The sequence below is a fragment of the Haliotis cracherodii genome, unplaced genomic scaffold (genome assembly GCF_022045235.1).
Source record: "Haliotis cracherodii isolate W230 unplaced genomic scaffold, xgHalCrac1.p SCAF_5, whole genome shotgun sequence".
In the NCBI taxonomy this organism is placed as follows: domain Eukaryota; kingdom Metazoa; phylum Mollusca; class Gastropoda; order Lepetellida; family Haliotidae; genus Haliotis; species Haliotis cracherodii.
The window spans coordinates 52238235-52263475 of NW_027266308.1; the positions used below are offsets into that span (position 1 = coordinate 52238235).

Consider the following 25241-nt stretch of genomic DNA (forward strand, 5'->3'; position numbering starts at 1 on the left):
CCCTGCCTATATGTTATGCACATATCTACTGCAAAAGAGTGTCACTAGTCAGTCAGCAATACAAGTAATGCCTATCAAACAAAGCAAGCATATCAATACAGCACATATAGCATGCTACATGACAGTGTAAGAATAAGATTCTGTTGTTATCAACTTCTTCAGACATAAGGCAAAAAAATATATAAAACTGGTTCTCAGGCAAAGACCTTTGAAAATATGGTGCGGTGTTTGTTTTTTTTTTCTTGTTTAAACTAGTATGTACCCAAATAAACAGTTGTGTACCATCAACCTGGGAAAGGGTCTCCCGACATAAACAAGCATACAAACTCCTATTGCTGCCATGACCATAACACAAGATAAGCAGTAAAGCAGTGTGCATGTAAAGGGAAGTAACTGTGTGACACATATGATTGATTGTTTTTAAGTATTAGGATTTCTAATATACGAAATAAACGAAATGTGCAGCAGACTTTAGGATGCTGGCGGTGCCTGAGAACCAAGACCATTATTCTTTTTAGCCTAAGGTAGGTTGCTTTAATGAATATGCCAGAATATGGCTTCTGATGGCCAATACCATTTGCAGTCAGTACACAGACTACTACATATCCATTCTTCCTTTTTTAGTCGGCTCAGGACACATGAAAGGATCTATTAATACCCCACATGAATCCATTAGATGAATGCTCATTTCCAAGGATGAAAACAAATTCTAACAGTCAGCACCCTGTATCACAAGCCTGCTTGTTTGACACAATGCTCATGTCAAAGAGAACTCACTGTCTCTTCTTCCCCATCAATGCCATGTTCTGTACTGTTTCATATTATTAGGTCATTTCTCTCAACATGCTCAAAACTCTACTGACTCAAAGGTGCTAAAACTAGGGAAAGAAAATTTACTCTTGGAATATTCTTAACCTGCTTTTTTAAAATACAGCTTCAGTTGTGGCCACAAATCAGTGTTATTTCAACAAAAATATTTAATTTAATGAGTTAATGGCAAAATCAACATAAGTCATTCAATTGCTGCCTGTATTCGAGCCTTTTCATGGCTTCAAAGAACCAAATTACCGTATTTCCTTGCTGCTCAGATCATATATATGATAGTGTGTGTCCCTATATCAAGATTTGACCAAAACAGAATTTCCCCCCCCAAAATATCACATGACCAGTAAAATAAATCACACACTTGTGAGTTTTGTATTAGACTTTGAGGGCAGCATCCCCGTCATGACCATAGATCTGTAATTATAGTCATTATTACATGACGGAAATGATTCTAAACAAACATTATAATCACACCAAATGGAATAAATATACAATTCAATGTACAAGTAATAACAAACCTTTAAAATAAATATACAGATAAAAAAGGTAAAACGTGTCGCCAATACACCACCCATCAGCTGTCACTGCATCAGATGAGATTAGAAATTCCACATGTTCCTGCAGTTTTTCCCAGGGTAACCATAGTAACACCAACCTTTTTTTCTGGGAAATCATGAAACATATATCTGATATATAGCCCCTGGCCCTGTCTACAATACTTTTATTTGATTTTATTACTTTTCATTTTATTACTATTTTAATTAACAGATTGACACAACACTAGTTAACATGTTCTTAGTAGCTGTTGTGCCATGGGAATCTCTGTGCTTACTTCTCCAGCCTGGTGACTGTCACCCTGTATCATGTGTACTGTGGCAGCATTGTCCGTCACCACCCGGCTGAATTCAGTTCTTTAGAGCGCTATCGCTTGACACGCACACATCTTCTGTAGTTTCTTTAACATCTGACCAATCGGACCATGAAGACATCCTGGCTATGGGACATCCCCCATATAAAGTGAGTAAGTGAGTTTGGTCGTATGCTGCTTCAACAATATTCCAGGAACTTCCCCTGGGGTACACAACTGAGCTTCACATATTGTACCCTGGTAGGAATGAAACCCAGACTTTATGCATGACAAGCAAATGCTTTAACCAGTAGGCTATCCCAGCACCGCAGAAGGTTTCACAGTTTTTGAATCTTTAATATCGGTTTTGAATCTTTAATATCTGTTTAAGATGCTCCACCTCATGATGCCCAATTCCCGCCTAAGTCTTGATATAGTAATTGGTCACTTGTAGCAACATGAGATTGAATCATAACAACCAGACTGATATCCATCATCACATTGAAGATTACAGAAAATCAAAGCAAGTTCTTAATCAGCATCTACTAATTGGCTTGAACCATGTCCCTCTTGAACCACCATTACCATGCATCCACATCAAGTTCATCAGCACCAACATGGCTGCACTAGTTGTACCAATCTGGGGAACCAGTCGCAACCTCTTCATGTCCTTCTGAAGCTTCTGAAGTGTACTGCAGGGTACATGCTAAACAGTAACAGTACTTCCACACCAGAACAACCTGTAAGACTCGACAACACTGACGGCAACCACGTCTCCAGAATCATGCAAGGCGGTCAGAGGACTCTACTGCTAAGGATGCTGTACGGAGGTGCACACTGCAGGGGCAAATGACACCATGTCTTGAACCATCATTACAATCTGCTAGTCCTCATCAGACCAGTAGTAGTCCTTTTCTTCCTCATCCATATCCTCTTCTTCCTCCACCTCTTCAAACAGGTTTGTAAGAGTGGTGTCATTTCTGAACAGTGACTTGGTCGGGCCTGCCTTCTCAGCACCCCTTGCTCGAGGCGTTTGACTCTGTGGGGTAAACCAAACCAAATCATTATATAACAGAATACATATACAAGGTCTAAACATGTGTACAAGTCAAGCATTATGTTTAAATCATCTAAAAGCTCAAGTGTCAGAGAATGTTCATAGTTGACGAGTCAGTCATCAACAGCAGTGAAAATCCTCTTGACAGATACATATTAAGATTTAAGAGTATTTCGGTCACATCATAACATTGCTTCACAGTGACGTAAGAGGTGAAAGGGGTTTTAATGTTGAGTTAAAGATTATTGGACTCATAAAGCGATATGTGTGTGCGTGCGTGTGTCCTTGTGTGTGTGCACCTGTGTGTACTAGTCTGGGCTAATGCTACTTTTATAGTGCCAGCCCACTAAGATACCATGCTACAGTTTAACATGTATACCTAGCACAGAATATCCTTAATGCTGAGTGCCAGACAGGGTAACAACAAGTACTTCTTTTAATGTTGTTTGGTATGATCCAGTCCAGGGATCAACCAGCGACCTTCCACTATCTGAGGGGACACTCCATCCACAGAGGCGGCCCTCACTGTGGCATGGGTTGAAGATGCTTATACAAGTTTGTGAAGCCATGATCAGGGTCCTATTCCACAAAGTGACCTTAGCGCTAAGACCATCGTGAGTCCTATACTATACACTTATGACAGTCATAGCACTTAGATTGTTTTATGGAAAGGGGCCCAGGTGTCTAGCACAGATTGTGTGATCATAATAGGAATGTCTTGGAATTGAACTCACAACTATCAGATGTTGGCACATTACAGACCCAGACAGGGAAGCTGCAGTGCCTGAGACGGCGATATTCAAGAAAGACCACCACAGGAGAGTGTTAAGTAAAGCAAAGTAAAGTCACCTTGGAATCCTTTCCTCTGTTCTGTCTCCCTCCTTTCCGCTGATTCTGTGCAATCACCTGATCTGCCATTTTTCTGAAATGACAACACATCACATATTAAAGATGGGATCACAGAGTGATGGACTGACTGTTATTTACACATGTCCAATGTACCAACAGACAACCAAACTATGGCCAAGACAACCATAGACACTGCTCATCCGATTCAATGAGCTATCCAGATGATTAGGTATGATTAGGTATGATGAATATAGGTAAGAAATGGAGTTTCATCTTCTGACTTCAGTTTTCTGATCCTAACACCTAGCAGGGATTAAGCTGTACCCATATATATCTTGGGACACTCAGTCACACTTTTTGGGGGGTCCCAGTCATGAAAATGGGGGTCCCAAGGTAACCATTGATCTAACATCAAATAGAAAATATGGTATTTGTGAAGCAATAGCCAAACTATGAATGGGATATTTTTATTTTGAAATATACCTTGATGATTGAAGAAAAGCCGTCATGGACAGTCAAATTTATGTGCATGCCACGGGGTCCACAATAAAACTTGTTGTTGTGCCCCCATAGTGAGGGTTTGTTACCCAAATAAATTCTAGTCTTCATGCCCTGCACAGGCCAGTGAAAGCTTTGAACACTATATACTAAGAACATTACTATAGATTTCATTGATGAAAAGACGTGATAACTTATCAACAGGATGTCATTGTTTTTGTTGTTACAAATTGTTGATATATGCAACAAAACAATAAAATTATATTGAAAAAATGACTATCAGGATTTCCCTGTACGCTGAAGACAGATGCTGACATCCGAGACTAGCTCACCTATTGAGAGGGTTGAGCCACGGGGTAGTGACAGTTTTTACACTACTGGTGGGTGTCTTGTGAGAGAAGCGGGAACCTTGAGAAACGATAGGCGTCTTGTGTCGAATGCCTGGTGTAGGCAAACACTCCGATTCAAAATCAAGCTCTTCTTCCTCTGTCAGTGTAAACTTCTGTGGCAGTGACTGTAAATAGAGTGTCCACACATGAACACATGATCAAAATTAATCCTGAATTTATGCTCCATGTCTTAAAAACACTTCAAAATTACACATCAGGAACCGGTGGGCTGGGTTTGTTGACATCAGTAATTAGCTGATGACTCTTTCATTTGGGTTGATATGATTTGTTTCAAGGATATTTAGAAACCATAGATAGATTAGAATCCCTCCCACAGAAACAAGTAGTTTCATATTTCATAGCTCCAATAAACATATTGTCTATTCCAACACTCTGAATACACGACAATTTTATGAGAAGCTACAGTGACTGACATAGAAGAGTACCAAGGCTGTGAATATATCATTATATAAGGTAGCTACTCGATAAATCGCAAGTTTCAAAGCTACTTCTTGCCCCTCATCAGGTGAATACTGGGTCATCTAAACTCATTACGTTTTTTGCATGATAAATAGTCATTAAGCAATGAGTCCCCAAGGCTCTCTTCACCTTTTTCTGAATGCCTGTTTTGTGAGGCGTGGCGTCAAAGATGTCGTCCTCCACTCCTTTGTTGTGTTTGTTGTAGACCTCCCGAAGCTGCTCCTTGCGCTTCATGGTGCCTCGCCCCGCAGTCACACCAGCAACTGGAAGCAGTAACAGCCCTGTAGTTAACTCTACTGTCACCAGTACTACATATATGATGGCCAGTAAATTCATTACCAATCAGACTGATAGATGGCAAACAATAGCTGCAGGGCAATGGTGTGGACTATTGGCCACTACTGCTCAATCCCATTGTTTTCATGTCAGTAAAATATGTTTAAAATTAACAAACAAGGCTACCTAGTCAGTGCTTCAGATTGCCAGGACCAAGAAAATATATGACACACCATTTCTGAACGATGGAGATCTTTGGCCTTAAGTTTGCAAAACAACAATCTTAGCTACAAATTTTGTAAATCCTTAGGATCACGATCTCAGGCTTCAGGTACAATCAAATCGCATCAATTGTAGACTAAGATCATTGTAAGCTACAATCGAAATTTATCATTGGTCTTAAGTAGCAAAGATTGATTGATTGTAAGCGCTAAAGATTGACTATAACTAAGATCATCTTGTATAAGTGGGCCCACTAGGGATCAAACCAATCTAACATTAAGGCTTTAACAGTTTTCACCTAGAGACAGACTCGTGAAGATTCGGGGGTAGAATAGGTCTTCAGGAACCCATGCTTGGCATAAAAGGTGACTATGCTTGTCGTAAAAGGCGACTAACGGGATCGGGTGGTCAGGCTCGCTGACTTGGTTGATGCATCAATCATCAATCCCAATTGCGTGGATCGATGCTCATGATATTAACCACTGGATTGTCTGGCCCAGACTCGATTATTTACAGACCGTCGTCATATAGCTGGAATATTGCTGAGTGCAGCGTTAAACAACAAACCAACAACCTAGAGACAATGTTAAAATGATCCTCTGCATATTAATGAACCCTCTGCTTCAGCGTGGTCCCCCTGTCCTGCTGCAGAGACTATACTTACTATTGTGTGCATTGGACTGAGGTTTGCTCTTGGTTGTCTTCACACTGGCTGCTGGTTTACTGCCTGCATCAGTCTCCTCCTCCTCCTCATCTTCCTCTTCCTCCTGTCTGGCCAACCGGCTCCTGGCAACAACAGACAGATGTCATCCACAGGATGCAGTAGCAGGTCTGTGACTCATGTCAGAGAATTTGTTTCTAAAGGTCTTTCAATGGTATTTAGAAGCTTGTCACACAAGAGATTCAATTTGAAGAGGTAAAAAAGCCTAAAAAACCTGTACAGGACCATAAACATGCAGAATTGTTTTTAAGTTGTCCACAATTCAAACTCCCTTGCCTTTTTCATAATATCAAAACCCCTTTAGTCTCTAGCCAAACAAGAAGGCTGTTTGCTTGCCAACACAAATGATTCGATTCAAATCGGTAACGTCTGACGTTACTGTCTGCTCATCTTGAAACTTCATGTTTACGAAAGAAGCAGCCCCAGACATTGGCTATTTGAATGGCAAGCACCTGTCATTCTGTAACGGTCTACTTGAGCTGTAACTATACACTTTGTAATTATCCAATATGTATCAAGACAGTAGCACCCCTGATCCAAATCTGCATCAAACTGTACATGCTTTAGCAAAGTGCATGCATCGGGATCTAATGACAAATACAACAAGATTCACTGCCTTAGACACTTGCCTTTAAATCTGAGGACCATATTTCAGATTGTGCAAAAACATATTTACTTATTTAGTTGGAAACCGGGGCTGATAAAGATAGCTTATGCATTGTGCTCAGCGATGGCAGTAAAACATTCATACCCTCTTGATGATTCAAGCCCGTACATCAAAAGTTGCATGAATGAAAATACACATATTTGAAGGAAAGTGTTTTGGAAGCATGTCGTGCTGTAGCATCATGGGATTATGATTCATGTACGTTATGGCAGGGTTGCAATGCCCCAAAATGATCTTCATATTCAGAGCTTCCTACTTATTGAGAGCTTTTTCCATTCTTAGACTCTGAATGTCCTTGACGATGGGAGTCTTGTGTAGAGCTCCTGGAGTGGGAAGACATTCCTCATCAAAGGTCAAGGTTTCCTCCGCTGTCAGGTTGAATGTCTTACTCTGAAACCATGGAAACATACTGTACAGAGGGATCAGAAGCTTCATCACCATTATTCCAACAAATAATCTGTGATAGCCTGTATATTGTGAACGCGTTAGTACCACACTCGCAGAACTGGTGTGATCGGTATATGTGGGTTGAGTCAGTGAACGAACAATCAACATCAACAATGCCGTCCAGATAACAAAAGCAGTAAACCAGTGCGTGTGAAGTGCACATACAATTTTTATGAACTCAGTTATTTCTAACCCTATGGGTAATAAAAAGAATTATTATCCTTCTTATAAACTAAATAATCTCCACAGGGTAACATGGAAGCTGTTACAATGATAACAAACTAGAGGAAAACGTAGTTGCAAATTTGGCCTGTTTAATCTTGTTTATCCTTGTTTAACTGTCCACTTGAAAATGGGATACGCGTTTTAAAGCCCTAAGAAATGATACACTTAAATACAAACAATTACAAAAAACAACATATCGGCTGCTCTAAGGATATCAATCTAGAACAATGAACTACCCACTCCCCATTCAAGTAATCCATGAAAGGTGTGTCCACTGTTCAACATGGTGGACACCTTGCTATAAAGACAGATAAATCACGGTGGACACCTTGCTATAAAGACAGATAAATCACGGTGGACACCTTGCTATAAAGACAGATAAATCATGGTGGACACCTTGCTATAATTATAAAGACAGATAAATCATGGTGACACCTTGCTATAAAGACAGATAAATCACAGTGGACACCTTGCTATAAAGACTGATAAATCATGGTGGACAACTTGCTATAATGACAGATAAATCATGGTGTACGCCTTGCTATAAAGACAGATAAATCACGGTGGACCCTTGCTATGAAGACAGATAAATCATGGTGGACACCTTGCTATAAAGACAGATAAATCATGGTGGACACCTTGCTATAAAGACAGATTAATCATGGTGGACACCTTGCTATAAAGACAGATTAATCATGGTGGACACCTTGCTATAAAGACAGATAAATCATGGTGGACACCTTGCTATAAAGACAGATAAATCATGGTGGACACCTTGCTATAAAGACAGATAAATCACGGTGGACACCTTGCTATAAAGACAGATTAATCATGGTGGACACCTTGCTATAAAGACAGATAAATCACGGTGGACACCTTGCTATAAAGACAGATAAATCACGGTGGACACCTTGCTATAAAGACAGATAAATCATGGTGTACACCTTGCTATAAAGACAGATAAATCATGGTGGACACCTTGCTATAATGACAGGTAAATCATGGTGTACACCTTGCTATAAAGACAGATAAATCTACCTTTTTGTTGTTGCTTGGTCTAAATGGAGTCGCCTTGAAAAAGTCATCATCTTCTGTTTCTGTGTATTTGGCCTTTCCTATAGAAGTAAAATGCAAGTGAGTGATTTTGTTTGTACACATCTTTGAACACCAGCTTAGTTATAATAACCAATCAGTTTAATGTAGATGCAAAGCCTAGACTGATTGTACATGTTCATCCAAAGTAACACAGGTTTCACATGTTAATCAATGTGTGGAAGACACCGACAAGCACGGTTAAGGGTTGACAGTCCAAGGACCATAATCAGGGCTATCAAGGATTTTACCCACAATCAGTGGTTTCTGCTTTGTCTAAGGGACACAACTCTACAACAACAGGAAAATACACACCTTTGAAATACAATAGATTTCAACATTATCTGTTCTTTCAATTCTGTGACGGGACCAGATCTAATATCCTGCCTACCCTCACATAATTTTCCAGTAATAAAGTAAGCTCTACCCATATGTGTTGTGTAATAAAGTACAGTTTTGCCTTAAACTAGTATAGTTCATCAATCAATATTTGATGTGGATGTGCCATCTTTATAGACAGAACACTGTTCCCAACAATATGTTTGATCACAGGGGAGGTAATTGGAACAGCATCATGATGTCAAACCATTATGAGTAAGTGAGTGAGTGAGTGAGTGAGTGAGTGAGTGAGTGAGTGAGTGAGTTAATATTTAACGTCACATCGGCAGTATTTCAGCCATATCGTGACGAGTAAACCATTATGACGTAACTAAAAAAGTGTACTTTATCACAGGATAAAGTAGTCGGTCTTCGATATTTTAGCGAAGTATCTTAGAGTTCTTGGCACAAGCCAAGCCAAGCTGATATACAGTATCGTTTCAGGCAGTTTAGATATGAACACAAAGATGCTGCTGCTGCTGCTGATGCTGCTGATATTGAAATCAGATACTATATAACTACAGTACTAACAGAAGGGCTATTACAAAGCATCTGCTCACCTTTCTTCGATTTCCCTTTGGGTTTAGACTTTGTTTTGGGTTCAGGTTTAGAGGTGGTGTTGGGTGAGTTTTCATAATAAATGCGACATTCATCCATTGTCCTCGTCTCAACAGCTTCTGCAATGACATCCCAGAAGTAGGGATGTTCTTCTCTCGTCCTTTCTATAGCTCTGTCAATATAAACTGTGGTGATCAGGGCACAACATGACAGAGGCCTGGCACAGGTGTGTGTGTGTGTGTTTGTGCGCATGTCCAAGTGTGTGTATGGGTGTGTGTGTGCGTGTGCAAGTGCAAGTGTGTGTATGGGTGTGTGTGTGCGTGTGCATGTGCAAGTGTGTGTATGGGTGTGTGTGTGTGTGTGCATGTGCAAGTGCGTGTATGGGTGTGTGTGTGCGTGTGTGCATGTACAAGTGTGTGTATGGGTGTGTGTATACGTGTGCGCATATGTGTGTGTGCGTGTACATGTGCAAGTGCATGTATGGGTGTGTTCGAGCGTGTAATAGTGCTAGCCAACATAGTTTTACATGGATACACCACACAGACACAGCATTACTTGTAGAAGCTTTATACAACTGGTAATAGACATGATAAGAAAGCATGTCAAAAACACACAATGCTTTCTATGGTGCCAGAAGATATGAACACACAAAAGTATGAGAATCTGTACTTTACTAAGAAAGTGTATCCCAAATACAACATTTATTACAGAAGATATGGATTGCAAGAATGCTTATTGATGACTGCTAAATTCTTGACTTTCCTGCCGAGATGCAACCTACCTATAAAGTCTCATTATTTCAGACTTGCCCCATTCAGTTGGTGATTTTGTGGTTGCCTTCTTAGAAATGGTCTTTTTCTTCTTGGACACATTTTTATTAGTTTTAGTCTGACTTGTGACTGACTCCTCTTCCGATTCATCCAACCTTTTTTGCATCCTCCTTGCTTTCTTTGTTCCAACATCATCGCTTTCTGACGATGACACAGTACTTTTTCGCTTTCTTGAAACTTTTGTCTTAGAACTTTTGGATTTGAATGTTTGTGATTTAGATTGAATATTTGACTTCCTATTGGAACTTAAGTCCTCTTCCTCGCTTGAAGAAGTTTCGCGTATTTCTAAAATACGTCTTCTACTTGGAGCTGGATTTTGTTTAATTTTGTCCTTTTTCTCACACACATCAGTCTTTGATTCCTTATTTCTGATATTTTCTTTTAATAAAGTCACAGGAACAACAGGGAGCATATCAAGCTTGCTCTGTCTTCGCGTCTCTTTTGTTCTCTTGTCATAGCAAGTTTCACGACGCTCTTTAGGCAGAGTTCGGTCTGATTTAGCCTTCTCAATAATATCAAGGACTTGTGACTGGACATTTGAGCTTCGTCTTTGGGGAGTAGACATACTGCTAGTATTTGCAGGAACATACTTTCTACATTGATGCGAACGAGTCTGAAAGAAAAGTGAACTTTTGAAATAAGATCAGTTTTTGTCATTGATGACATTTTATATGAAAGGCAATTTTATTCATGTGACAAATTTCTCGGAAACAAATTCATCTTGTGCCAAGATTTTCTGACCTGTTAAAAACTACTTCTTACCTTGTACTCGGAGTATGTCTTCTTGATATGGGATTCAGCATGTGGAGTGCCCCGGGATATTTCAATGATATTACCCCTCACATCGTACGAGCGTCGCTGTCCCATCCACCAGGCAAGCCGCGGCATAACTTGTCTTCCACTACGAGTTTGGGGAAGTTTTTCAAGATTAACCCTCTGTCCCGAAGGTGTACACAATGTTTCTGTAACAAGAGTACAAAGGGGAATCAGTCGGAGCAATATGGTGCTTCTCTCTCCCAGGACATGGCTGTCTCACTAAATCCCATGTCTTTCTGCAGCTTCTAGGTTAATCTTATTCTTAACCAAAAAATCTTAACATAGTTTGGGTCGGTCGGGTAGCCTAGTGGTTAACATGGTTAAAGCGTTCGCTCGTCACGCCGAAGACCCGGGTTCGATCCCCGACATGGGTACAATGTGTGAAGCCCATTTCTGGTGTCCCCTGCCGTGATATTGCTGGAATATTGTTAAAGCGATGTAAAACCAAACTCACTCACTCAATTATTCACAAGGTCAATATCAAAGGTCATTCATAACAAATAGACAGATGCTACAGCCAAGTCTACATATCAGGTGATGAGGACATTTGTCAAGCACCATTGCACCAGTAGCTTTGGGCCATGACCCCAAATAGGTTTGTTTCGGAAGCAGATTACAAAGCATGTGATTTCAGCATTTTCACTTGGACATTTAAATACTTTCAACGAATGTTATGATTTTTTGTCTCTCTGAAATTGACTTAATATATCTAGGAAAAATGATATTCGCAATGAAATGGCAATAAAGATTTTCACTTTACTTGCCCTTTAAAATGAAAAAATGTTAAGGACAGCTCAGGACAGTGAAGTCTTTATCGAGGAACCAGAGACTATAATTGTTGTTAGAAATATTATTTTGCTTGTTTGTTGTTTAATGAAGCACAAAGCAATATTCCAGCTACATGATGGCGGTCTGTAAATAATCAAGTCTGGGCCAGCCAACCCAGTGATTGTGATCATGAGCATTGATCTACACAACCAAGTCAGCAGCCTGACCACCTGATCCTAACGGCAAGCATGGGTTGCTGAAGATCTAATCTAACCCGGATCATCACGGGTAGTAAGAAACATTAAGAAACTTACTATTTGGGTCTTCATCTTCATCTTCAGACACTGGTATTTCTTTCTTAGCTTTCTTACGAGATTTCTTCTTTTTTGTGTTCTTAACAGAAGTCGTGGTTGTCTCTGTTGTTTCCGTTGTTTCTGAAGCACTGAGAAAACAAATTACCAATCATCAAGCCCTTTTGTAATCCTATGGATTCAAGTCACATGGTCAAAACAAGGCAGTTTTTTCTATAAGTGCTGGCACATGGACAATGGATGACGTCATCTTTAATTATTTGCGACAATCTGTTCAAAGACGTCACATTCATATGGGCCCCTTCACACACAATGAAAACCAAGGAGTTATTGTCATAATGCACATTGAGAATTACTGAAAATAATTTCACCAATAGCCATGGGTAATTTATAATCCAAAACTGGCTCCCACAGGAGATATCACTTGGATTAGATCAAGCGATATCTACACTATAGGAATGCTATAGATATCGCTGCGAAGAAATTACATCACAATGCTTTGCAGACCATTGTGACATCACTGGTTACAATGACGTCACAATCAAATGACATCACTAATGGCTCTGCTACTGAAGCTGTTAGCAGTACTTTTTACACTGAAGTCATTGCTAATTACTGTCTACAAATTGAAAAAGTTGGAAGAATGATGTTGGATGATAAATAAAATCTCACCCTCGTGTCTTTTGATATCAAATATATCAACACTCGTTGATAAAAGTGGCAAAAATCCTCGGAATTTTTCCACTTTTATCATCTCGAGTTGATATATTTGATATCAAAAGACACTCGGGTGAGATTCTCTATATCTGACATTATTGTCTCTAATATCCCAACAATCATCACCATGTGGACAGTGGTGTTCAGGCGGCAGTCAAAACACTTTAGAATGAGTCACTGAGTGGCATACAGCACATGCACTCTTATTTGAACAGTGTGCACATTTATACAAGAATTCAAAAAATATCTTTGAATTACCATACATATTGAATGATTTAGTGATGTTAAAAGCCACTTTTATCAATATCTGTGTTGGGCACCAAAAATGTTCACACATTATACTGAGGGCGCGCGGTATAAATGGTATATCGGTAAATTGAGGTTCATTCTTTCCACAATACATAACACAATATCATTTTTTAAATTCTCGGCATATTGGATGATTTCAAATTGCGATCTTTATCATGTGTTTTTAATGTTTTACACTTGCCAAATACCTGGAGTGTGCATCCGTGCATATTTATTCAATGAGTAAGCATTATGATGTACCAGCATCTTGTTTTGTTCCATCTATGAACTTCAATTCATACACTCGTGTTTCAAATTTCTATAGAATTAAAACTTTAGAATTATCCAATTGTGATATGTATTGCAATGAGGCCTTGTGCATTGTAAAATATCGCGATTCACTTTAAACCTCCAATAGCCATCCCCACATGGTCCCCATGCAGGAAACCAGTGTGTGAGACTGAATGCAACTTTGGCCAGAGCTTCCATCCTATCTCATCTTGCCAGCTTGATGTAGAGAAGCGACACGACCTCAGTGAGAATCAAACACAGCCTCGACATGCTTATCTTCCAACGACAGCTTCCGTGGTCTAATGGTAGAGCGTCTGCCCTGGGAGCGGAAGGTGCGGGGTTCGATCCCCAGCTGTGTCATACCAAAAGATGGTACTTGTTGTTACCCTGTCTGGCGCTCGGCATTAAGGGGCTAAAACAAGGACTGGTCGGCTTGGAGTCACTATACTGTGTCTGAGTGGGGTATTCATGTTAAACTGCAGCATGGTATCTCAGTGAGCTAGCACTATAAATCAGCTTCAGTCCGGACAAGTACAAGCAGCCACACACACACACACATACACGTGCATGCACGTTATATAAGTGCAATAATCTCGGACGTGACGTTAAACCCTATTTCACCTCACCTCAACTTATCTTCCAACCCCCCTGCCAGGACATGACAGAAACAGTCTTGATACAGTAAACTACGCTTACTACGAACATGCTTATAACGAACTGACGGATATAACAAACTGCTATTCTTCATCCCTGCAATTTGCTGTATATATGCTGTATACATGCTTATAAAGAACTATGGTTATATACAAACATGAATTAGTGCTCCCCTTGAGTTCCTTTAAAGTGTAGTTTACTGTACATGAAACCAAAGCTAGTGATAGACTGCACCTACCTCTCAATATCAACGTAGTATTTCTTCAAAACATTCTCCCAGTTCTTAGGAAAGCCATTCTGAAAAGCTTTAACAATTCTTTCTGGAATACCTGAAATTACACAAAATGCTTTCATGTTTCAACTAACATAGAGTGTATAAATTTCTGATAATATTAAATATAAATTAACACCAGGTTTCTATTGAATAATTTAACCTGCAAGAAACATTGACGACATGTCTTGGTTTGTTAACAAACATCTTCTCAAATGCTGCCAAGTTCATCCACAGCTGTGCTGTCATCTACACCAAGAGTAACTTACCAGCTTCTAGAGCATCCAGTTTCTGAATGGGTCCCACAAGCTGATACACAGATCCAGAAGATGTCATGACTCGTTTCTGATCCAGTCGCTGACAGATCACAGAGCTGTGCCAATACTCATCCTCTCGGCTGAAATACAAACAGGACATACTATTTTACACTAAAATACACCAAAAACATTCAAACAGTCAACAATAACATGCAAAACATAAATCAGGTCGAGTCCTTCAAGTGATTATGTATGGTTCCACAAAAATAACATGAACATTCTATAATAGTTCCCTGACGTTTTCTTGGCTCAAGATTTGCCTAACAAAACCAGGATAACAATAACATCCTCCATGGCCCAGCATTGCTACTGAAGGTTGACATTAAGATTAACTCTTTGTTCCCACAAAAGCCCATATTTCCTTTTTTCAGTCCTCACTTTACCATTTTGGGGGACATCTAGCATGAGCTACAATAATAGTTCCATCTGCACACCTATCGGAGCTACAACTACAAATCATATAAATAGCTATCAACTCTACAACACTAACAATTAAGGGCATAACAATCATATGAAACATAATAGACTATGTCTAGACACAGTTTAAGTGATCTAATTTAAAACAATTCTGGGCCTAACCACCATCTTATACACAACAGATGATGTGTAGACACAGTTCGATGATCTTTTTTATAACTATGATAACAATTCAGGTCCTAGCCATCAACTAATACACAACAGATATCTAATCACATTCCGAGTGATCTATTTAAAAACAATTCAGGGCCAAACCATCAACTAATACACAACAGATATCTAGTCACATTCCGAGTGATCTATTTAAAAACAATTCAGGGCCAAACCATCAACTAATACACAACAGATATCTAGTCACATTCCGAGTGATCTATTTAAAAACAATTCAGGGCCAAACCATCAACTAATACACAACAGATATCTAATCACATTCCGAGTGATCTATTTAAAAACAATTCAGGTCCTAGCCACCAACTAATACACAACAGATATCTAATCACATTCCGAGTGATCTATTTAAAAACAATTCAGGTCCTAACCATCAACTAATACACAACAGATATCTAGTCACATTCCGAGTGATCTATTTAAAAACAATTCAGGGCCTAACCATCAACTAATACACAACAGATATCTAGTCACATTCCGAGTGATCTATTTAAAAACAATTCAGGGCCTAACCATCAACTAATACACACACACCAGATGATATCTACACACATTTTGAGTGATCTAATGTTGTAACAATTCAGGGCCCCATTCCTCAAAGCGATCTTAGCGCTACGATGATTGTAAACCTATGTTAGAGTATGGGACTTATGATCACCTTAGTGCTAAGATCACTTTGTGGAAAGGGGCCCTGGACCTATCCATCATGACGACAAGATGCACTACTTTATTTATCAAAAAATAGGGTAAAGCCTTTTTCAACGATCTTTTGACTTGCATGCCTAATTTTGCACACTGCTGTAAATATACTACTCAAAAGAAGTTAAAGAACACCAACAATTGGAAGGCTGTGTTGCAATACCCACCAGCCATGACAGATTACTATAGTCATGTGAAAAGATCAGGTGTTCTTTAACTTCTTTTGAGTAGCATATATTATTCCAGTGCCACTGCATCTTCAACTTACTCTCGCTGCCCTTCAAGACATACTCCAAGCTTGCTCTGCATTGGTTTAATGATCCACAGATGCAGTTTGGTCACCTTGTTTTCTTTAGCTGAATCTTCGATTCTTTGCTCTACCACCTTGGCCTCATCTGCTGAAGAGGCTTCTTCTTCTGAAGGTAATGACACCTGCTTTTGCTTTTCCTTCGACTGCTTTACCTTACTTTGAACACTTTTCTTCTGAATTTGGGTATCTTCTTTTGGTTCGAAAATATCCTCGCTTGAGGACTTTTTAGTGGTGTCTTTTTCAGAATCGGTTGTTGATTTACTAGCATATTTATTTCTTGTGTTACATCTTCGAGAAAACCCTGTTCGTCGGTTTTCCATCTTCTCCTCCTGTTTTCGTTCTTCCTTCTCTTGCTCTTGTTCCTGTTTGTCTTCCTCCTCACTGTCTTGAGAGTCAATGTAATACTGGTCGCGTTCTCGCTTCCCTGTTTTGAGTTTGGTCAGGGCAACAGGTTCCACAGGCTCCACGGGCTGCACAGGCTGACTACACTGGGCATCATCGACTTCATCGTCCTCCACAACACTGTCTTCACCCTCTCTGTCAACACATTCGCAATGAAAAATATTTGTCATGAAAGTTATTTGGATCTAAAAGAAAACAATATTAGGCATACTTACTCAAATTCAAAGGACATTTTTAACCCTTTCAGTGCTTTTTTTATTCCACACTTGTTAATCTGAACCATTTCACAAGGAATAGTACATCCTGGTTTTGCTGTACATACTGTTATATCCCCAAAAGAGGAGTTCTGTAACATACTGTTATACCCCAAAAGAGTTCTGTTACATACTGTTATACCCCAAAAGAGGAGTTCTGTAACATACTGTTATACCCCAAAAGAGGAGTTCTGTAACATACTGTTATACCCCAAAAGAGGAGCTCTGTTACAAACTATTATTCCCCAAAAAGAGGAGTTCTGTTACATACTTTTCTAAACCCAAAAGAGGAGTTCTGTTACATACTGTTATTCCCCAAAAGAGGAGTTCTGTTACCATGGTTACATACTGTTATTCCCCAAAAGAGGAGTTCTGTTACATACTGGTATATACCCAACAGAGGAGTTCTGTTACATACTGTTATACTCCAAAAGAGGAGCTCTGTTACATACTGTTATACCCCAAAAGAGGAGTTCTGTTACATACTGTTATACCCCAAAAGAGGAGTTCTGTTACCATGGTTACATACTGTTATATACCCAAAAGAGGAGTTCTGTTACAAACTGTTATACTCCAAAAGGGGAGTTCTCTTACATACTATTATACTCCAAAAGAGGAGCTCTGTTACATGCTGTTATACCCCAAAAGAGGAGTTCTGTTACATACTGTTATTTACCCCAAAGAGGAGTTCTGTTACATACCCAAAAGAGGAGTTCTGTTACAGACTGTTATACCCCAAAAGAGGAGTTCTGTTACATACTGTTATACTCCAAAAGAGGAGCTCTGTTACATACTGTTATACCCAAAAAGAGCTTGAACTACAATAATAGTTCCATCTGCACACCTATCTGAGCTACAACTACAAATCATATAAACAGCAATCAACTATAAAACAATAACAATTCAGTGCATAACAATCATCGAAAACAGAATAGACTATGTCCAGACACAGCTTGAGTGACATAATTTTTAACAATTCAGGGCCTATCCACCATCTAATACACAACAGATGGTGTGTAGACACATCATGAGTGATCTAATGTTGTAACAATTCACGGCCTAAACATCATCTAAAGCACCTACAGATGATGTCTAAACACAGTTAGGGTGATCTATCTTATAACAATTCAGGTCCTTACCACCATCTAATACACAACAGATGATATCTAGACAAATTATCTCTAGCTCTGGTTACATACTAACAAACAAAAAAACACCGCCCGCCCGCCTGCACTATATTTTCAAAAGTCATTGCCTGAGAAAATTTCTTTTATTTTTTTTTACAGCCCAAAGTTGTGTTCTTAGATGTGTTCCTCATGCTCGTACTGAAAGAGTTGAACTCACTGATCAAGGGAGGAGAAAAACTCCTCCACCAAATGGAGCCAGCTGGCTGGAAACCCTTTCTTGAACTTCTTGGCTGTTTCAGGAGGGATTCCTACACAACACACAGCAGACAACATGGGCATCAAACATTCAAAAAGGCAAACTTGTAACACAGCTTTTGTCATGTTAACAAATTACAATCACTAGGGCTCGCTAAAAAGACAGATAATTGGAACTATCGTGGATAGGAAGAAATATTAACGATTACAGATATGAAAATTGTGTCATCGATCAATTCTTTTGGACTTAGCATATTTGCTCAGTTACTTATCCAATATTTATAGATAATTGATCAATATTTTGTTAGCGATTATCAATCTCAATGATCTATATCAATAGCCAGCCCTAACCATCACAATGATCCCAATTAAATGAACATTTGTTTACATTCAATAACAAAGTGTACTTATGACAGATATGATGCAAAGAACATGATGAGAGTAGTAAAGTCAAGTTACTTTTAATAAGCAGAATTCCTCAATCATCATGATCAGATAAAAACAAGAAATCACTAATCATAGCAATGGTAACCACAAGCATATATAATTTATCTACAAAAAAACCCAAGAGTCATCAGAAGATGACAAATACCCCCACCCCGCGTTAGCGAAAGGCACCACTTCAGCAACCTTGTTAATACATGTACTAAGTTTGGATGAAAAATCTTTCAAGTTTTGGATGGACGAACAGAGAGACCAGATGATGGCTATATCCTCCCACATTATCATGATTATATGCTGGGGGATAAATAGAAATAGAATTATCAACCTGACAGATTTGATTAATATCCTCCGCCAAAGATATACCCATGATATGTATGAGTAGTGTCAGAATTCTTGTGTAATAGGGTGTAGTACCAGCTTCTGTTGCCTCATAGAGATCCATCTGTCCAACAAGCTGATACCGGGATCCGCTGGATGTGGCTACCATGGTTGCCGTGAGCCTCTCGGTCACAACCCCAGTCTGCCAGTACTCCGCTACTTTCCTACTGTAACAGTAGCAAAGGGATATTCAGTCATTATGTCATAACAGACTTGATTTACAACCAGCTAACCCTTTCAATAAAAATGTAATGTGCTACTAGCAATAAATGGCACAAACCATATTCAAGGGGTGCATTATTTTTTCAAGACAATGGATACTTGACGAGTTCCAACTTAAACCATATTCAAGGGGTGCATAATTTTTTTAAATGTTACTTGACCTAGGGCAAGTATGACTAACTTTTGTCTTCTACAACTAGTTGTCTTACAACATGTACAATGACACAGATGTATGATAAGTATAACAAGTCAATGCTTCATAGCTCAAAGGAATCAAACATGGCACACTGAATGAACTGGGTCAAGTTTCACAAAAATGTAATCATGTGATTATGTTACAATACTTTATTGGCCAATAGTTTGCTTGTGTCTAACTACACGAAGAAACCAATGAGATTAATACATGTCGGGGCCAAATTATCAGGAGAAAAAGACTTACTCTCTCTTGCCATCCAGACAAATTCCCCTTGAGAGAGGCATTGGTTTGATAATCCACTCATACAGTTTCGTAGGTTGAAGTAGAGAGTTTTCGTGGTCTTGTCTCCGCTTGGCTCTTGTAACTGGCAAGTATTCTTCCTGTGTGGAGGACATTTCCGATGCATCCTCAACATCAGCATCCTGGCAAGTTTCTTCTCCTTGTTCTTCTGTCTGAGAGTCAGTATCTCTTGGCATCTTCTTGGAAAAGAAGTTGTCAATAATGGGGTCCTCTTCTTCATCCTCCTCAGCTGAAACGAGGTCATGTCAGATTTGGGGTTTTGCCTGATCACATTACTTTTATACAATGTACCAGAATTGTCATTAATAATACTTGCAAACAAAACCAATAGCTAGCATTTTACTTCTTGGATAGGTGATAAATTTGTTTCTAAACGTTTCTTAGGCATGTTGCTATGCATGTTTACTATTTTAACAATTGACAATGATTGAAAATGAAGAAAAACATTTATTTCCCTCTCATGTGGCTAAGTGCCCTGCAGCAAACAGGATAGAATAATTTGCTTGGATGGATACACGCAGTCATTGTGCATTGAAGTGGGATCTGCACATTCACCTAAATGACCATTTCACCTACATTTTCACCTTTTACGAAAATTATCTATGAAATATATCTTGACATATTTCACTAACAACAAACAAATAGCTTTCAGGGACCTTGAAATATGTCAAGGTCAACACATTCATCCATTGTTTGTGAACTTTCCAAAGAAATCCATAATGACACAGTTTATTGACTGTAAGAAATTGATCAAATGTGTCCCATGGTCTTGAAAATAAGGTCAAGGTCGCCATTATCAAATCAGGTCTGCAAACGTACAAAAGAGACCTGGACCCACTTGCACGAAGCGATCTTAGCGCTAAGATGGTCACAACTCCCATACTTTAACATAGGCTTACGGTAGTCTTAGCGCTAAGATCACTTTGTGCAGGTGGGCCCTGGGCACCAAATGAGGAACATATCCCTGTAGAGGTTCTGGAGATATAGAGAATCTCACCTGAGTGTCTTTTGATATCAAATATATCAACACGAGTTGATAAAAGTGGAACAATTCCGAGGCTTGCCGAGGATTTTGGCCACTTTTATCAACGAGTGTTGATATATTTGATATCAAAAGACACGAGGGTGAGATTTTATTTATCATTCAACATCATTCTTCCAACTTTTTCAATTTGTAGACAGTAATTAGCAGTGTCTTCAGTGTAAAAAGTACAGCAAACAGCTTCAGTAGCAGTCATTAGTGATGTCATTTGATTGTGACGTCATGGTAACCAGTGACGTCACAGTAGTCTGCAAAGCATTGTGATGTAATTTCATTGCAGCGATATCTACAGTGTAGATATCGCTTGATCTCATCCAAGCGATATTTCCTGTGGGAGCCAGTTTGGGATGATAAATCATATTAACAAACAACAAACAACAAATTGATCAAATTGTTCCCATAACCTTGAAAATATGGTCACAGTCACCATTATCAACTGGGATCTGTAAACATATGCCTTAAATGTGATACAAATTCTTGAAAATATTCTGGAGCTATCTTGCTAACAAACAGCAAATTGGTCAAATGTTCTGTGGTCTGTTTGCGAGCAGTTCTAAGACACTGGCACCAAATCTGAATCAAATCCTTGCAGAAGTTATATCTGTTAGTTATCTAACACATGGGGCCTAATAGCCACATGCTAAGTCTTCCACATAAGAGCGCAAACAGGGCAACAGTGAACAATAGAAAGTATATTTTCTATCATGCATGTTAACAATTGAAAAGAATCTTCATCAAAATAAATCTATTTTAGATATTTTACACAGGAATATCCAATGAGCATGATGAGTGTAAACAAGCTGAAAAGAAATTTTACGGCTATTGGCAATTTAGATCGTTTCCCTTTACTTACCTAAAGGGGCGGTGGGGTAGCCTACTGGTTAAAGCATTCGCTCGTCACGACGAAGACCCATGTTCGATTCCCGACATGGGTAGAATGTGTGAAGCCCATTTCTGGTGTCCCCCGCTGTGATATTGCTGGAATATTGCTAAAAGCAGCGTAAAACCATACTCACTCACTCACTTTACTTACCTATGTTATTTTGAGCAGAATTCCGCAGAGCTGGCATGACATCAGCAGTGGAGGTGTCAGGCTGGGCTGGCGTGGTTGTACGAATGCCAGCCTCATGTTTTCCATGTGAGGACACCACACAGTGCCCTTCCCCTCCCTCTGTCATAGTGTTCTTTTGGTTGTCTGTGTTGCAACCCTCAGGCAGGACATTATCACCAGTCTTTGCATCACTGGGTCTCTTGAGGGACTCAAATACCTGCGCCTTGAGTTCTGTCCTTGGCCCCGATGTGGAGGTGACGATGGGGCGCGGACTAATGAGCTGGTGACATAGGGGTTGTGGACTTATGAACACTGACTTGTTGCCATTGTTGAAACTTGTGGACCTCAAAGCCTGCAATACAAACATATCACAACATACATACTATTTGAATGGGCAAGCATTTGAGAACATACGGTTACATGTTCTTTCACATAGTCTGTCCACCTCACAACAAATACAGACACAGGCCAATCCATACGACACATTTGCCTTGAAGATGTTGAATGACCATAAAATCTTGAAGATGCCATGCTATGAGATTTTAACAAACATTTTACAATTACATGAGGAAAAAGCAATAGATTTGGTCATATAGAAATAATAATCATATTGAGACAAATAGTTCTTGACTTTGGTTAAGAAAGGTAAATAATTTTCTTCAAGTTCTCAAGAAAGAGCCATGTAAAATGGGCATCATGATTAACACTCGGACCCACTGACTTTCATTCTTAGTTTTGAACATTATGGGCAACAGTAGAAACTAACATTTATAATGATAACATATAGCAAAACCCTTACCAAATGGCACATTTCTACTTGTCCTTATGATACCTTAACTATTGGGCAGTTTGGCAAGGACTACAGGAATAGTGCCAATGTCTAACACTAATGGTGTAGGACATACCGTATTCGACGTAATAAACGTGCAGGGCGCTCTCAAAATTGGAAATAGGGGGCTCCTTTTAGAATATAATTTTGGTGAAAAAAAAGAGTTGAAAGATCGTTAATTTTGTGGTTTATGCTGACAGCCTGAAATGAAAGTATGTGCATATTATATACAACAAATATATTTTCCAGAAATTAATTGCCCATAATTAAGGGTGCATATAACACACGAGTGCGTATTATACACAAATAAATAAGTGTACATTGATCAATAGATTAGGGGTGCTAACTGGGATTGTTCACTAGCCAATATATTAGCAAATATCGCCGTGGGCACTTATTACGTCAAATACAGTATTAAATGTATTAATGCCTAACATGCCTAATCAGGGTTTAACATTGATTTACAAAAGTCAAGGGGCGGTGGGGTAGCCTAGTTGTTAAAGCGTTTTGCTCGTCACGCCGAAAACCCGGTTTCGATTCCCGACATGGGTACAATGTGTGAAGCCCATTTCTGGTGTCCCCTGCCGTGATATTGCTGGAATATTGCTAACAGTGGCGTAAAAACATACTCACTCACTCACTACAAAAGTCGAGGTCCAGAGGACCTTCAATAATTATTTTAAAGTGTCGTTGCAAGCAATATCAGCGTTAGAAATTGGTACTGGTCCTGTAGTCTTTGCCAATCTGTCCCCAATAGTAATTGGGTAATTTACAAAAAAGGTCCAATCAATTGAAAGAAAAAAATACTAGGATGATGGCATCTGTGACACATTCATCATGTTTTAAAAAGTTTGAATTGAATTGTACAGTTTAACAAAAATAAACGTCAATGTTTGAACTAAAGCAGATTATTTATTTCAAAGAGACACTCTCTTGAATGCCATGTTGTCAAGTATATTCTGGGATTACAATGATCATAGCTACTTAACATCCTTAAGTTTTGTCTGTTTCAATTGTTAATTTGATTGTAACTAACAAAGATCTTTGTACAAGTGGATAGTGATTGTTGCTGGGGTCTGATATCATGAAGATCACAAGATTGTTCTCTGCATGTGGGCCCCAGTACCAACAACATAACCATAATAGCAGTTTCTGTGCTGAAAGTTCCATCTGAATCACCAGCTGAATCACATGAATACTTACGATAGGAGCTGGGGAACTCTTGTACAATTCTTCAAAGGCAGATTGACACTCTGTTGGATTAAGTCTGGAACTCATCTGAAAGGGAACATGATTATATTGAAGACATTTATCAGGATACTGTCATGAAAATTATTGTCAAATTATTGTACCAATTTTCAGTGTTTGCTTCCTTAAACTTGTTAAATATATGTTACACTAATCATGTTCACAATTTAACCTGACATGCATAGACTTTCCATGTAGTGTACTGTTAAGAATGACTCAAGATAGGTCATTTGTAATTATGTATGAATGATTTATGCACTAATCATGAGTGCATGATCACAATACATGCATTTACCATACTTACACACATATAGGCCTATCATGTATAAAATGGGATTCATCGATAGGAACCTGAATCTGGTCGGTGTACAGACATCTCACCCATAAAGTAAACATAAATATGCTGTATTTCAAATGAATATTATGTGAACATGGTGAGTACAATTAAATCAAGTTATTATTCATTGAGAACGAAGAATATCCAAAAATCATGACCAAAACTGATTTTGAAGACAAATCATTGTATTGTTAGTGATTGTACACACAACAAAGATCTACAATGATAAAAATAACATTTTAACTGTGGAATTTTGTGTTAGAACTAAGAATCTATTCGTTTGGTTTGTTAATAACATTAGATCTACACATTTCCGATTTCAAAATTTGTGAAACTGTTGTCACATTGTAGTTACTCCATGTAACGGTAAAATTATCCCTCTTGCACAAGATGATCGATAACTAAATTAATATAATTGAACATTATAATACTTAAAGTTTTGTAAGAAAATGTTATTTAGATACTCACATCAATACTGTCCAAGTAAAATCTCAAAGGGAATCATGGTAAACAAAACTCTTTGGAAAGCCCGCCATTGCTGTTTCCGTAACGGAATCGTGAATGTCGCAACAACAGAAAAGAATTTGGCATGGTAATATTGAGAACATTTGTTATATCTGCAATCAAACATGTAAACGGGTGTGGATTTGAAAATTCATTGACAACTTTTAAAATAATAGTTAAATAACAACTGACAGCTGACGCAAA

The 25241-nt window shown here is 38.8% G+C and overlaps 1 protein-coding gene across 1 annotated transcript; it reads right to left on the reverse strand.

The window, feature by feature from the left end:
- On the reverse strand, positions 1-25084 carry LOC139443996 (mis18-binding protein 1-like). Its single transcript, XM_071224899.1, has 20 exons — positions 25002-25084; positions 24152-24226; positions 22102-22471; positions 19970-20255; positions 19345-19475; positions 18449-18539; positions 16407-16985; positions 14747-14874; positions 14445-14535; positions 12260-12387; positions 11124-11323; positions 10313-10974; positions 9534-9703; positions 8542-8618; positions 7088-7221; positions 6108-6229; positions 5075-5208; positions 4409-4590; positions 3579-3651; positions 1-2711 (listed from the first exon to the last, which is right to left on the reverse strand). The coding sequence occupies exons 2-20, from the start codon at positions 24224-24226 to the stop codon at positions 2556-2558; spliced, it is 3789 nt and encodes a 1262-aa protein (XP_071081000.1). The 5' UTR covers positions 25002-25084; the 3' UTR covers positions 1-2555.
- Positions 25085-25241: the final 157 nt, after the last annotated feature.